Below are 15,188 nucleotides of genomic sequence, written 5' to 3'. Positions count from 1 at the left end.
AAATTCATATTCTACACCCAAGATCATTAACTTTCCATATGGTCAGTTTAGGAGATAACTGTCATCAGACCAAACAATAAGCTATATATCTGGACTATGCCTTTGGGTGCAGCTGGGACAGACAGTCCTTGAAACATTGATGTCTCTGTCTGCCCGACAAGCAGTGACTCCCACATTAGTGAACAGCAGTACCTTCTTTACCACTAGGTGGCGATAGGACAGGAAAGTTGATGCAGCGCCAGAGCAGTATCTCTGCACTTGTTCCATTTGTAGGCTGGAATAAGAGGCAGATGAATTGTTTAAGAATCATTGGATCCTCAGCATCAGCTTGATCATCAAAGGATCAAGGACTGGACACCCAATATGGCGACATTGGTCTAGTCAGTCGCTAGCTTTGGGTAGGTCTGATGCTTCTGATCAGTCCTCCTCATGGTTGTACTTGGGGGTCATAGTGCTGTTCTGCTCTTCCAGTGACTGTTTACAGATCAGTGTTGCTTGTATAGTCTGGTCAGGGTCTGATCATTGGTCTTTTAAATGGCAGGAGCACTGCTCCTGATCAGAACTCTTCGAAGTCATGTGTGGGAGGATTCCGGAGGGGTTTCCATTTTCCCTCGGCAGGGAGCTTTGCAGAGACGCCAGCTCCTCACAGGAAAGGGAACACAGGGGGTTAAAATTCCCTAATTGCATCTAGCGGGAGGATGAGGTTGTTAGAATGAGGGAGCCAAATTAAGAGTTGGGCCCGGATGCTGAGTTTTAAACCCTTTACTTTCAGATAAGAGCCATGGGATTCTTAATGACCACAGTGAGTCAGAATCTCTGTTCAGCAACTTACCCGACTTACCCAACTAAGTGCCCTCATCGTTTTTGGGCGTTACTGTAACGGGGCGTTGCGTTTTCCAGGTCCAGAGGGAGGACTGCTTTATAATGGGTCATCAGAGTCTCATTGTACATTGTACACAGATATTCCTCTCTGTTAACAAACAACTGATGAAGGACCCTGTCCTGAACATGCTGACATGGCCATAACTTGCTTTGTTTTCACTGTACTGTGCTTAGTATATATATGAGAAAGTACACAGGCCATTTTCTTGGTTTCATATTTTGAATTATGTTTTTCTTTTGTTTGTTTTTTTTTCAGACTTAAATTTGTTGTCCCAAAAGTTCTTATCAATTTTTAGCCAGAGCTCTTTCACAGAGTGTCTTTAGTAGCATTGTGTGCACACAACGTTCTTTCAATGGCTTATCTCCAGACAGAAATTCAGAAACAGACAGAAAAGATGCTCAGACATCATGTAGCCTTTTTTGCGAGAGTGATTTGCGGTGTAGAGGCTGGCCTTGGAAACCTCCAAACCTAATGCGTGCTTAAGGAAAGAACGTGCAGTTGAATTTGAAATTGAAATGGAGGTACGGGTTAATTAAGCAAAAATCACCAAGGGCCACCAAAGGTCTTGACTTAATTAACACTGTACAAATTGAATCATTCCGCGTCTGATGTTGATGCAGACAAAAGATTTGGATTCTCTTTTTTTTTTTCCCCCAGGTTCCAGTTCCAGGTGCTCTTTTGAAAACAGTTACGGCAGTCCTATTGTTATGGTTAACAGATTGGCGTTTGTCACCTACAAGGGGTTTTGATGTTTATGATCCTTGGCTCCCATTTTCACTCAAAGGAAAGGCAAAGCGGGCAAATTGCGTTTTGAAATATGATTATTACCGTAGTAAGCGTAATTACGCAAATTGCTTGACCCGAGTGTAAAAGTGATTTCCGTAGTGATGGTAAGTGCCTTGTGGCAGTGTTGTATAATTATGTTGGGAAGCGGGGGGGGGCGGTGGAAATGGCAGGGGGACTTCAGCGGGATATGAGTGTTGTTCCGCGGTATGGGGAGTGTTGTGGAGAGAATGCAGGCGTCGAGCTGGGTGTTCAAGCTTGAAGTCACACAGTACACACAAAAAGTCAGCAGCACTCACGTCACTTACAAGCTACCTGCAGCCTTTGGGCACTTGTTTGTAAAGAGGGCTGTTACCTCGGAAACCATTTTTAGGATGTGTATGCGCAATGGCCAAGACCAGCAAGCCGGCCCCTCTTGTTCGCATTGTCAAAGACGAGGGCGGAATTCACAGACGAGCTTTTGCCCGTCCCACAAGTTATTTATCTCGCATCGAGACAGACCGCTAACATCCATGCATTAACAAACGGCAAGCTGAGTGTAGAGGTGCAGAAGGTCTTTTGGGCGTACAGTTGCAAGTTGCTTATTTGTGCACACAGCTAGTTAGAAAGTGGTTACGTTGTGGCAACATCACCCTGAATGTGAAAGTAACATTTTTGTGTGCTTGCTGGGGGAAAAGAGGCAGAACAGTCCCTTCAGTAACAGGCATCAGTTTAGCCGTACTGCTCTCTTGCTTCTCTTTCTTACAGTAGAGGCTGTGTCAAGCCAGTAGCATGATTTCCCTGCTCTCATTGGCTGGGTGCGTGCAGACTGTCCAGGAGGTGTGAGGGCGTGGCTGGCCTGAGCCCTGTGGGTTTGGGTTCTGGGGTACCACTACAGACCAGACAAGCGGGGGTTCAGTCAGTGTGCAAACGTGAGCTTGCCCTGAGGAGCGTCCACGCCATGCTGCCAAAAACGTTTGTTCTGCACGATTACACTTCAGTGCTGTTTGATTAAAATGCTACATGAAAACAGATTTTTTTTTTTAAAAAATGTAGGCTGGGAGATTCTACTGTTAAATTTTTTATGATTATTTTGAAAATGTTGGAATATCACAGCCGTGCATAAATATGAAAGGATGAATTGATTCTCAGGCCTATTTCAAGTGCTCTGTAAAAGGGCTTTTTTTTTTTTTTTTTTTTTTAGAGAGAGAGCGTGGTGTTTGAGAGAGGTTTTGTGGTCAGCCAGTGACAGTTAAGCATCTGATGTACAGCAGGGCGAGTGAGAAAGAGAGAGAGGGGGAGAGAGAGAGAGCCCTCCAGTTAAATCAACATTCAAACACGCAGTGGTACAGGAACGCGGCGGGATGGCCCTTTTTTTCACAGCGTGACTCGGCTGAATGAAATTTCTAAATTAATTTGCGCGGCGTTCCGCAGAGAGCAGCGGCGCCATGCAGGCATGGGCCTCTATCGCGGTGACGGGCTCTCCAAGCAGCTGCTGGGGGTGTCATTACCCCCCCTCCCCCCACACACACGCACGCTCACTCACTCACTCACTCACTCACTCACTCACTCACTCACTCACACACACTCTCTCACACACTCTCTCACACACTCTCTCACACACTCTCTCACACACTCTCTCACACACTCTCTCACTCACACACACACTCACACACACACACACTCACTCACTGACTCCCCTTACAGAAAGGGAACATGCAGTCTGACTTCTCACACTGCATTCTCAAGCTGTTCATGATGGCAGCCTGAACAGGAGCAGGGAGCGTGTTTAAATAATAATTGATGATGATGATTAATGATGATAGCGATGAACTGCATATAATACTTAACAACAATTACTAATGATGATGATTATATTTTAAAAGTAGTAATAGTAATGAGATTGCCCTCCCTTGCTAATCGTCATAATGTTCGATCCTCTCGTATAGCGTTGGGACAGTTTCAGCAGCCTGCTCATGAAACCCCACACCTGGCCTTTCCTCCCTCCCTCCATGAGAAATACGCTCTCTCATACGGTGGAGAGGCTCCGGGAGGCAGTCACGCCGACGCGGCTCGCGATGTCAGCCTGGGTCATGCGGCGCACGGCTCCTCTCGAGGGAGGCGGTGCCAGCCGCGGCGTCCTCAGATTTTTTTTAGCGCGGTCCGAGAGCTGCGAGTGGTGTTTAGGAGATCCTCACTTTGAAGCTGCGACTGTGTTATGCTGCTTTAAAAACACTTAATGCTGCTGTGCAGGGGTTTGATGAACCCTCCGCATTTGACGTGTGGGAACTTAACAATAGTAGATCCTGAAATTAATGCTTTACAGCTGGTTCATAATTAGACTATATAATATATAATAATATAGTTCTTTTAACAAGAAATCTGAATACAAAATGGGCAGTAACGCATTGCCAACTGAAATTTACCAGAGTAATAGTATGAGAAATGGTCTTGGAGAAATGTTTTTACTGCTAGGTTGAGAACAGAGAGATGTCTTGCTTGGAGCCCTGTACATTCACATATAGGTAGGGGTCATAGAAACTATGGATCACAGAAAGGAAAGATAGAAAGATATATGAAAGGACCGTGAACATGAAACGTCTTAGCGTGTTGATGAGGGGGAAGAAACCGCCTCTCCGTACCCTGATGTCCACCAAAGCCAGAGATTAAGAGCGAATCCTGTTCGTCGCAGTGGGTGAACTTCACCTTCCCCTCCCGTGCTGAGAGCTGTGTGTGAGAGACAGGGTAGCCGGTCAGAAACGTTAACCGTGAATGCAGCCGTGGAGCGCGGAATGCCAAGCGGCAGCAACGCAGCTCTTTCCGCGCAGATGCCTGGTGTGTTTATGCGTGGGTGGGGCACTGTGGGGGGTGAGTTAGTGTGGGGGTGGGGATGTGGGTTTGTGCCGCAGAAATATGCGTGTGTGTGAGTGAGTGGGGTCGAGTTTGTATGGGGGCTGGTGGATTGTTTGTTAAAAATTGTGTGTGTGTGTGTTGGGGGGGTTCATTTGGGGATTTAAGTTTGTGTTTTAGAAACTTGTGTGTGGATAAATAGTTTGTGTGAGTAGGCAGGTGTGTGTTTGTGTTGGGGAGAAGGCTGTGGGTTTGTATTGTACAAATTGATTGTGTGCGCGGGCATATATGTGAGAGAGGCTGAAAGCATGAAAGTCTGATGCTAAATCTGTCTCCACACAGAATGTCATCAGAGGACAAGAGTCTGGAGCCCTCTGACCAAGGACCATCACCGCCCCCAGGCAGCGGCGGGACCACGCCCGCCGGCAGCCCGGCCCCCACCGACAGGCGCCCGCGGGGACGGCCGCGCAAGGATGCAGGCGCTCCCACGCCCACGCCCAAACCCAAGAAAAAGTAGGTCCACCCCTCTCCTGTCCTAGCTGCCGCTGAGCGATACAGAGGCTCTTTGCACTTTGAAGAGACACAGGCGCACTGAGTTACCGCTGGGTGCGCTGTACAGGTGTGGCTGGCCGCTGTTTGCCGGCCGACAGCGGGGGATCAGAGGAAGGACGAGGGTGAGGAGGAGTGTTTGGTGGGAGGAAGGAGTTGCAGGAGTTGGGGGTTCGTGTTGTGCTGCAGGGATGTGGAAGCTGGTCATGGTTTTTGGGAAGCTGCTGAGGAACAATTGTGGAGCACACTGCAGGAGATGTTGCCATGTGATCCGATCACACCCAATCAGCCAGTCGTGTTGTCAGTGAGTTTTCGGTTGATTTCGGCTGCGACCTGTTAGGACGCTTTGAGGTGATATTTGGATGGAGCCCGTTACATTTTAAGTTCATCAGTAGCCAGTCCCACATTGCTTTTCTTGAGTAAGTATTCTTGCAAGAATGTGGAGTTTCTTTGTTATCGTGCAAGTCTAGCAGTTGCCATTCCTCCCGTATACATTTAAATTGAAGCTGATGTAAAAGGTTCAGGTCTGGACAGAAGAGAAGAATGGGAGAATCGTTGGTAGATTTGCTACCCTGTAGTAATATGGAGTAAAGAAACACTGACATGCCTCATAGCGCAGGAGCTATTTTTTGAATCTGTATTTTTTTTTAATAGATGTTGTTACCCTTTTTATCACGGAGGTCTTTGGAGTTCAGCGGGGGCGCTCCCCCTGCGACGCTTAAATCAGACCTCATTTATTAGGTGCCATGAATTATTTAATCTGCCGGCGTTTAATCTCCCATGTGCCACTGAAATTGGGGGGGTGGGAGGGGGGGTATATGACAGGGAGGCACAAGATGGCTGACGGACAGCCACGGTTAACCCCCGCCCTCATGTTGCGGAAGGCGATTTGGTGGGACGTGCATGTGTGTGTGTGTAGGGTCCGTGTTCGTGTGTGTGTGTGCGTGTGTGTGTGTGTGTGTGTGTGTGTGTGTGTGTGCGTGTGTGCGTGTGTGTGTGTGTAGGGCTCCTGTTCAGGTGTGTGTATGTTGGGGGGGGTGTGGTTATTCTGTGGTTATTCTGTCCTATGGTTATGCTGGTGGGGGAGTGATTGTCAGGGCAGGAGCGACCGCTTAGACACGGCAAACATCTCCCTGACAAATCTGGCCCAGAAATATCCCTGTTTTCCCGGAGGAAGGAGTGCTTTCGATGGGATGTGTACACTTTCCCGCTGGCTTTAGGGTCGCATTGGGTGGTAGTCAGTGTGCTTTCCTGCTCTCACATGCTATTCTGAATGTTGGAAATCATTAATAATAATAAAAAAAACAGTTATTATATAAACAGGAATTTACTAGTATCATATGAAGGTCTATACATAGCAGTGATGTGGAAATGCATAGCTGCACTGTTAACACTGGTGTGTTAGAGGGGGTGGGAAAATTGGAAAAATACACTGTCCCAGTGTTACTCTGCAGGGTCAGGGAGATGGACGTGTGTGACGCTGCTGTTTGCTCTGTTACGGTGCTGTAGTGCAGGGCGAGGGAAGACTGGAGCCACTGAGAGCTTGTTTGATTGTGGAATCTGGAATGGGTTTCACCGTCACGGCGACGAGGTGGGGATCAGGTGGGTAGGTACCCGAACTCGCCCCCGTAAAGCCCTCTCTCTGAAACACGAGCCTCCTCTCTAAATCCGGGCGATGGCCCTAAAGGCTCAGTTGATACGGGGGTTCGTCACGGTTGAAACAACGTGGCGTCGGGGATCCTGGAACTGCGGCTGCACTATGAGTGCTGGGACCGTACACGCAGCATGGTCAGGACGCAAAAGCTAGTCTTCTGGAACGCTGTTCGGCGGTCGTAAACAAGCTCGCGTGATGTGTGTTTACCTGGTCTCCCTCTATCGCCCTCTCCAAACACGTACCGGTGCATTAGGTGGATTAGCCACGGGCTCTCTTTAAAGGTGACTGCCTGGCCGGCCTGGTAAAGGTGTCCGTCCTGTTATTGACCGTAAAACGCGGTGGGGGGTGGGGGTAGGGAGGTGTGTGTGGGAACGGGTGGAGAGAGGTGTGTGTGTGGGGGGGGGTCTGTGTCACTGATCGCCTGGACTGGGCGCCGCAGCGGAGGTAATCTGCTTAGTGGGAATATACGTCTGTCCAGCCGACGCCCTTGCCAAAAAAAAAAAATGCTTGACGCCACGCCCTCCGTCCCGAGTGCCTGGAGCGCCAAAGCCGTCACCTGTTGGGGTAATCCCGAATCTGCTCCTGGGCTCAGCAAGGACGTGACTCTCTTGTGACCCCGGCACGGTCACCGAGTCAATGGGGCATTGTCGCCAGGTGGAAGAAGGCTATCTTGATAAAGCCTGTGTGTGTGTGAGTGTGTGAGTGTGTGAGTGTGTGAGTGTGTGTCTCTGTGTGTCTCTGTGTGTCTCTGTGTGTCTCTGTGTGTGTGTGACCGCACGCTGCTGTGGCTTTGCTTTAAAAGAGGACGATGGAGGTCGGAGAGAGGCTTGGTTTTTTTTTTCATACAGAGTATACGTGCATACACATGCAGTTGTACATAATTACTTGAATGCTGTGTTTTATAAAGGTTTTGAGCTGAAGTTAAGAACAACACAAATATGTTCAGGTCATTTCTGTGGCGGACAGAAATTGCTCGGTGTATTAAGCTTCAATCTTCTTTGTCTTTTGGGTCCCCTGTGTGTGCCTGTGTTTATCCCTGTGTATCTAAATGTAAATGAAGGAGGATTCTTTTGTTAAATAAAGGTTGTGTATGTGTGTGTGTGCACGCGCGTAATCTCGATGGTAACGATGGTGGCTCCCGTTTTGAGGGTGTCTTTGATGTTGAGGGCATGTCAAAGCAGACAGAGCAGCATCGTTGCTGTATTTCTATGGACCCTCTGCCCTTTGGGACCTCCACGATGGACTGTGTCTCATCAGACCTTTATTAGGGAAGGACGGGGATGGGGGGGGGGACTGAGTGGCGCTTGTTTGGAGATTTGGGGGGGGGGGCGTTGGCGGGGTGGGAGAGGTGCTCGTTAGCGCTGTCTTCAGTTCTTTTTGATGGTCGTCACTGCACTCGGATGAATAGATCGCCACTTCTGTAATCTCTGTGGATGAAGCCTTTTTTAAAGTGCTGGGCTGGTTTGTCACCGATGGCCAGCACAATGAGTGAGGAGTAAACAGCTGGAGTTGCTTTCTCGTCATTAAGATCGTGTGTGGGGGTAGTCTGTGAGTCACTCTGAGCTGACTAATTTCAGGAAGTTAAAAAAAAAAAAAAAAAACTAAGTGCAAAAACCTGTCAGTTTTCATTTTGTTTTGGTGATTTCAGTGACAATTGATCACAACCCAAATTCTCTGGTACATGCTGGTAGTTTAAATTCAGCAGTTGATAAACAGTTACTATAATTTGAAAAACCCACCAACCCCCCCCTCCCCTTCACAAAAACATATACGTATATAACAAAATCCACATACAACAGCCAACTTAATCTCGGTATTGATGGAGGTCAGAAGAGGATTACCTGTGTGCTGTGTGGTGACTTGTAGGCTTTTCATTTTGGTTTTGTTCTGAGAGATGGCTTCAGTAGTCGCTGTACTGCTACCTTCATCCAAACTACATGGCATATACACATTTACGAATTATGTTTGCCATTTCCCGTGCCACATCCATTCCAAATACCTGTGTGCTAAAAACGATGAGGATTTTAAATCAAACGTTGAACCATATTTTCATGATCGGAGCATCTCTGTAGCATTTACCTAGCTTTGAACGTACTATACGGCACTTTACTCGTTAGTCTGCCTAAAGCTGAATGCTGAAGGCCTTCTGTTCTCAGCTTGACTTGATTCCCAGGTATGGGAATTGATTTGTACCACTGTTATTAGTACAATTATTGTTATTATAGCTGGAAGTTGTCATTTTCTAAGATTATCGCAATGTTTGAGGTTGTAATGGCAAAGCATTGTCCTGCTGGGTTTTGAATGTTGGCGGAAAACACCGGAAGCCGCAGATAAGGCGTCATCCCTGCGCTGTCCCATTGCTGATTGGGCAGGGCTCTTCCTCGCTGTGGCGCTGCGCTAATGACACATTCAGTGAGGTCACATTTTTTGCCTTGTTTACATCTCTAGCTCAGTCTTTTTCGGGTGTTTGTACAGAAAGTCGTTTTCATTGGTTAATGAACTTGCCCCGATTTATTTCCTGATGAGGTGTACCGTGGGCAAAGTGTGCGAGTCAGATGTGGCTGGTCTCATTGATGTTGAGTTTTAGATAAGGGCCCCACCCCCCACCCCCCCCCAGACCTCACTACGATGGAACAGTTTAACTCTTTGGACTCCTGCCTGAGTATTCGGGTGTGTTTTTTGGCCCTTTATTTTTATTTGTTGCTGCTTTTTGGTGACACTTCACGTTGTTTGGCCGTCCCTGTAATGCCTTCCCATGGAAGTGGCGAAGTGGCGAAACCCTGGGAAAGTGTTTGGTTGGACATGCCTTGTGATGACCCTTGAGTTTCTGTATACTGGGTACAGTCAGTTATATCTTTCTCCTGGGCTATTTTCCAAATAGTTAATCACTTACTTTTCCCAGAAAACTTTATTTAAAACTCAAATTACCATTAAAAATTGGGTTACTAATGATGCCAAAAAACTAGACCCCCCTCTGTGAACAACAGATCACTCCTTCACAGTTTTTGTGGTTTATTGTCTACATTTATTTTGGAAAAACGTATTCGGTAGAAATAAATGAATGTGTCCATTCTGACAAGGTGTGAGCTCTGTGAGGTGGAAGGCTGACTGGTTGAAGTGCATGATGGGACAGTGGGGCTGGTGAGAGGGTGTGTGTTTGTCTGCTGTCAGCCAGTGAATCCAGGCCAGGTTTTCTGTACCTCCCTTTAGTGCTGGAACTACTTGCACCAACATTTTTTTTCTCTTGCTCACTCTTTCTCTCCGTTTAGCTCTCTCTCTCTCACTCTCTCTCTCCCTTTCCCCTCTCTCTCCTGTATCATGAGGATAAGTTGTAGTGGGGCTGGGGGGTTGGGTGTTGAAGAGCCTGTGTGTGTGTGTGTGTGTGTGTGTGTGTGTGTGTGTGTGTGTGTTTTTTTTCCCCCTTTTTTTTGTTTTTGTTCTGCAATGAAACGCCTGATTCTAGAAGGTGCAAGCATGTACTGAGCTCGCAGCGGCTAAACGTGAGCCGCCCGCCATGAAATATTAATGGAAACTTTTAGGGATGTAGCGGGGCAACTTGCGGCTGGCTTTACATCATCTGTTTTGACGGATATGTATGCGTTCATGTGTACAGTGTGGCACCCAAACCCCTGCATGTTGGTAATGGGGAGGTGGGGGGGGGAATGGGGGGAGGCAGCTACCACATGATCGCGACTTGTTTGTGTTTTTATTGGGAGTCTGTTTTGATGCACAGGCTCAACTCGCTGTTCATTTGGGTGGCGTTTTTCTTTTTGGCCCATTTTTGAGGGGCGTGGGGGGGGTGGTGACGTGCGCACTGTTTGCTTAATTTGGGGGTTTTGGTTCAGCCCTTCTTCTTGAGGGGATAGATAAAGGAAATCCACTGAGATGAAGCCCTGTGTCTTCCTGACGGCCCGTCTCAACGGTGCTGGCCCATCTCCTGCTTTTGAACAATGGCTATCTGCTGCTTGTTAACCTTACCAAGCCTCATTATCCCAGTTCATGTTTAGTCCTCTCCTCTTGTGGTGGGGGGGCGGGGGGCGGCGGTGGATACAAGCAAAATCCATTTACGGATCCCTGCTCGGAAGCACAGGGGATTCTGGGATGCCAGACAACCATGATGTATGTATAATTCAATGTCTGCAGTCAACATCATAGTGAGTTGTTTTGTTTTGAGTTTTTTTCCTTCCCCCCCATGTCAGGGGACCTCTCACTGCTTGCATCTGCCCTGGCTGTTGTGTAACTCACTGAAAAGGCTCTCTGAATAAGAACGCTGTGAAACCAATGCTTTTTTGGTGGAACTGTCAATTTTAATAGTGTTTACAAATCAATTGTTCGTTAAGGCCTAAAATTCTGCCTCAGTATTTGCATGGAATGCTGATATTCGGGCCGATTCCTCAGTGATATTCATACTTGTTTATCATAAATACCAGAGAAAGGAGCATTTATGTGGCAGTATAAATATTAACACCATTCCGGCCACCATCCCAAGCACAGTTCTGGGGTCAGCCGCATGAAGCATGGCCTTAGAGATGGCTTCCTGTGACCTGGATTAAACCTGTTCCAGGGTCAGTTGAATGCCCCCGTATTTTCATTGATATAGGTCATTGATTGGAGCGTTCCCGGCACCGGTATCTGTCTCGGGCAGAAACCCGACCCCAGACATCCGATACCGGCTGACTGCAGCCACGCGGCGTCGTACCAGGAAAACGGCCCCAAAGCCGGCCAGCTTCCAGACACCGCAGCTGAGAGATCGAGCTGAGAAATCGAAAACCTCGATACGTGATTGTGGAGAGCTCATATCCTGGAAAAACTCATGTACTTAAAAAAAAAAAAAATTTGGATTCTTCGTTTTGGCTTAGTCTGTAGCCTGCATTAGTACTGTCACAGCTTATCACTTACACACTGGATATTTACTGGAGCAGTTTAAATCTAGTGCCTTTCTGAGGCTATTCCTTCAGTACTTAAACTGGCAGTCCCCTGATTGCGCAGCCCATCCACTAACCCACACTGCACCACAGTGCCATCCTATACATGCTTATATATGCACAACCACATGGACGGAGAATAGCCAGCGATTGCTGTAGTTGACTGATGTGTTTCAGATCAGTATCATAAATCGGTACATTATTATATTACTATATTGTTATATAGTATTACTATATTATATTGTTGTTATTAAGCAGCCACGGTTATCCAGAGTGACTTGCAGAGGATACAGTTTTTTATCCATTTATACAGCCGGATATTTACTGAGGCAATTGTGGGTTAAGTACCTTTCCCATGGATACAACAGTGGTGCCCTATCTGGGAATCAAACCAGCAACCTTTTGGTTACAAGTCCTGCTCCTTACCACTACACCACATTGCTGCCCAGGAGTCAGCTCAGGAATCATTGTCATATGGCTCTGTATGCTATCTGGCTCTCTGAAAGCTACATGTGAAACCACGAAGGTCATTTCTCCCCTCCCATAAAGCTTAGCACATATTGGTTTTAAATGTTGCTGAAGCAGGTGTGGGTGATTATGGACTGTTATAAAATGCCATTTTTTGGCCTTTCAGATGATGATGATAATAAACTACTGTGATGATTTGTTTGTCGTTCTTTTCAAAAAGAAAAAGTGGGATGGAGGGTTGAAACTTGAGTGCCGTCACACCAAGTCACCGCGTGCTCAGAAAGCTCAATTGAGCCACGACAGCAGAATACTACGGCATCAAAGAAGCACGCTCACGATTTTTCCTTTAACTCACGAAGCAGGAAAAAAAAATTATTCCAGAAAAGAACAGAAATGAAACAAACTCTGCCACAGACTGTGTGCTTAAAGCTCTAACTTATGTCATACGCTCAGTATTAGCGTTGATTTTGCTAGGCTAATAAGCCTGGCCGTTGCTGCTGGTTTTCGTGCTGATTGATGAGACGTAGCAATATTGCCACCATTGCTGAATGCATTCTGTCTCACAGAGCCCGTGGCAGGAATACACAGATATTTCTCTGCAAATTTCTGTTTTCCCTAAGCAGAAGGTGTCCCTTTTTGCACAAATTTGCACATCCTCGTGATGGGGCCGTTAATCTGTGGACCTGATACACTGATAGATTGCACATAGCCTGCAGGCCTTGAAATGTTTTAAATGCATTCTCCCAACTGTAAACTCCATCACTTCTTTGTGAATATTTAAGAGAATTTCCTTTTAGAAAATGTTGCTGTTTGTCAGTGTTTGGCTGTGTAATTTGTTCCTTTTCAATAAATTTGGAATTTGCTTAACTGCATGTAAATTAATTCTTGGTATTTAATAGACTCCAGAAGTGGTAAATATCTTTTTTTTTTTTCTCTTTTCAGTATCCTTTTCAGCTGTATCTCTGTGTGATTTTATTTGCTTATATTAAGTCATGTAATTTAAATGTGCTTGGTTGGTACTACTACCTAAGATCTAGGCTTGTCAAAATGGATGGTAGTGGCCATTCCTGGAGGACTTGCAGTTGTGGTGGTGAATGTTCAATTTGTCATAATGGTGAGTGAGGTGTGTTAGATCCAAGACCTGTGCAATATCACAGCCTATACAGAATTATTCAATGGCTAAGTGTTCATAGAAATGCACCAGTGAATCGATACAAACGATACACTGTCCACACCAATCTGAAACTTTTTGAAACTTATCATTTCTAAAGTCATAAATGTTGTGCATTTCTGTAGTAGATGGGCTGTGGCCAAGTAAGTGTATTGGTTTCAGTGATTGCCTCTGTAGCGCATGGAGTAGAAAGTTATTTGTCTCATGAAATAATGAACTCATTTGAGATGTGGCTTGGAGTATTCTACATTGTAAATCTCAAAACGAAATTGAGTTATTGAATTTCCAATTGGCCTGCCAATTGCTCTTCTGTGTGATTTTGATTTCGTGGGCCCATATTCATGAAGCAATTTATTCCGTACTGTTGTCGGATTGAGCGGCGCAATCCATGGAAATGTAATTTGATTTGTTGTCCCTCGCCATCGAAGACAATCGGTGTACGTTTTCCCGAGCCCCAGGAACCCAGTGAATCTGTATTTGAATCATGCTGTATTTGAATCCTGAGACAAGCGCTCCGCCACACTCTGTTTTTACAGGGACGTGAGGTTTTGGCGGCTCCGATGCCCAACACAACCGCTTCCAGGTGCAGGCGGACCTGGGGCCTGGGGCCACACCGGCCGCCTCTAGGCTGTTGAACATGGCTTTAGTTTTAGTTTTTCTCGGATATCTGCAGGTGTATCTTGCTTCAGGTCCTTTCCAGTGGGTGTCAGAGGTCAACTGCACCCCACCCCACCCTTGCATAACACTTCTCAAGACAATAAGCTCTGCTGGCAGAGTTCTCAGTGGTCTGTGTGTGTCTGTGTGTGTCTGTGTGTGTCTGTGTGTGTCTGTGTGTGTGTGTGCGCGTTATATAATTGTCCGTTTGGAAGGTAGCTTGAACACTAATGAAGTGCAGGAACTGAAGGGGGCATAGTTATTGTGCTTCTGCCAGTCTACATTCTGCTTGTACTTCTGACAAGAGCTTGGCCTTTGATTGCTGCTGTTGCACTCAGGCTCAACTCAACTGGAATGAACTGGAGTGCAGTCGCGTTCAACCTGCTTTCTCGCGCAGTTTGACAATAAGTTCGACGTGCTTATTATTATTGCTGGGGGAAATGATGGATGAGACATCCGTGTGACGTCAGATGAGCGAAGTTTCCCCGGCCTCGCTCTCCTCAGTTTTCCGTTTTCAGATCTCGTAGCAGCTCATAGCAGCTCATCTCATAGCTGCTGAAGTCAGCAGCCCCACACACTCTATGCAAATGCAACGAGTGCCGAGCATGCTTCTGGTCTGGGTAACTTTAGTCATGAAGGTATGACTGAAACGGTAACATTTTGGTAAGGCGTATGATTGTTCAAAGCCCTGCACAGCCGTGCTCTTCACTTTGGTTTCTGTTGCTGTTGTGTTGAGCCACTAGTTGTTATGTGCAGCCTAATGTTTTTTTTTTTTTTGCTTGTTGCTTTTTTGTTGTTGTTCCACAAAAAATAGTGATATTTTAATTGCTCTGAACTGTGTTCCAACATAACGCCAGCTCTGATCAATATCTTTAATATCATCACTTCAATATCAATGTAACACTTTATTATGCATGCATGTTTAATATCGTCACCTGTGAGGCCTAATTTTACATGCTGTGGGCAGCAGTGTGGCATAATGGCAAGGAGCAGCGCTGGTAACCGAAAGGTTGTTGGTTCAGTTCCCTGTAGGGTCACTGCTGTTGTACCCTTGGGAAAGGTACTTAACCCAGAATTGCCTGAGTAAATATGCAGCCGTATAAATGGATAAAATTGTAACCCGTGTGTCCTGTCTGGGTAAGAGTGTCTGCTAAATGACATAAACGCAGTAGTGTAACTTAGCGCTGTGGTGTGTAGCCCACGCAGTCTGCTCCTTAGATATGAGACAGGGTTGGAGGGAGACAGCGCGGCGGAGTCAGGCAGCGCGAAGGC

The 15,188-nt window shown here is 46.5% G+C and overlaps 1 protein-coding gene across 1 annotated transcript in view; it reads left to right on the top strand.

Annotated features, from left to right (window-relative positions):
* Positions 1-15,188, top strand: part of kmt2ca (lysine (K)-specific methyltransferase 2Ca) — a 133,263-nt gene that overhangs the window by 13,382 nt on the left and 104,693 nt on the right. The window contains exon 2 of the mRNA XM_036520305.1: positions 4,838-5,008. Coding sequence (XP_036376198.1) covers positions 4,839-5,008 — 170 coding nt within the window. The 5' untranslated portion in view covers position 4,838. The remainder of the gene's footprint in view (positions 1-4,837; positions 5,009-15,188) is intronic.

This window comes from Megalops cyprinoides, chromosome 2 (genome assembly GCF_013368585.1).
Source record: "Megalops cyprinoides isolate fMegCyp1 chromosome 2, fMegCyp1.pri, whole genome shotgun sequence".
Classification (NCBI taxonomy): Eukaryota; Metazoa; Chordata; class Actinopteri; order Elopiformes; family Megalopidae; genus Megalops; species Megalops cyprinoides.
The sequence above is the reverse complement of the archived record's forward strand: the minus strand, read 5'-3'. Positions and strand labels throughout refer to the sequence as shown.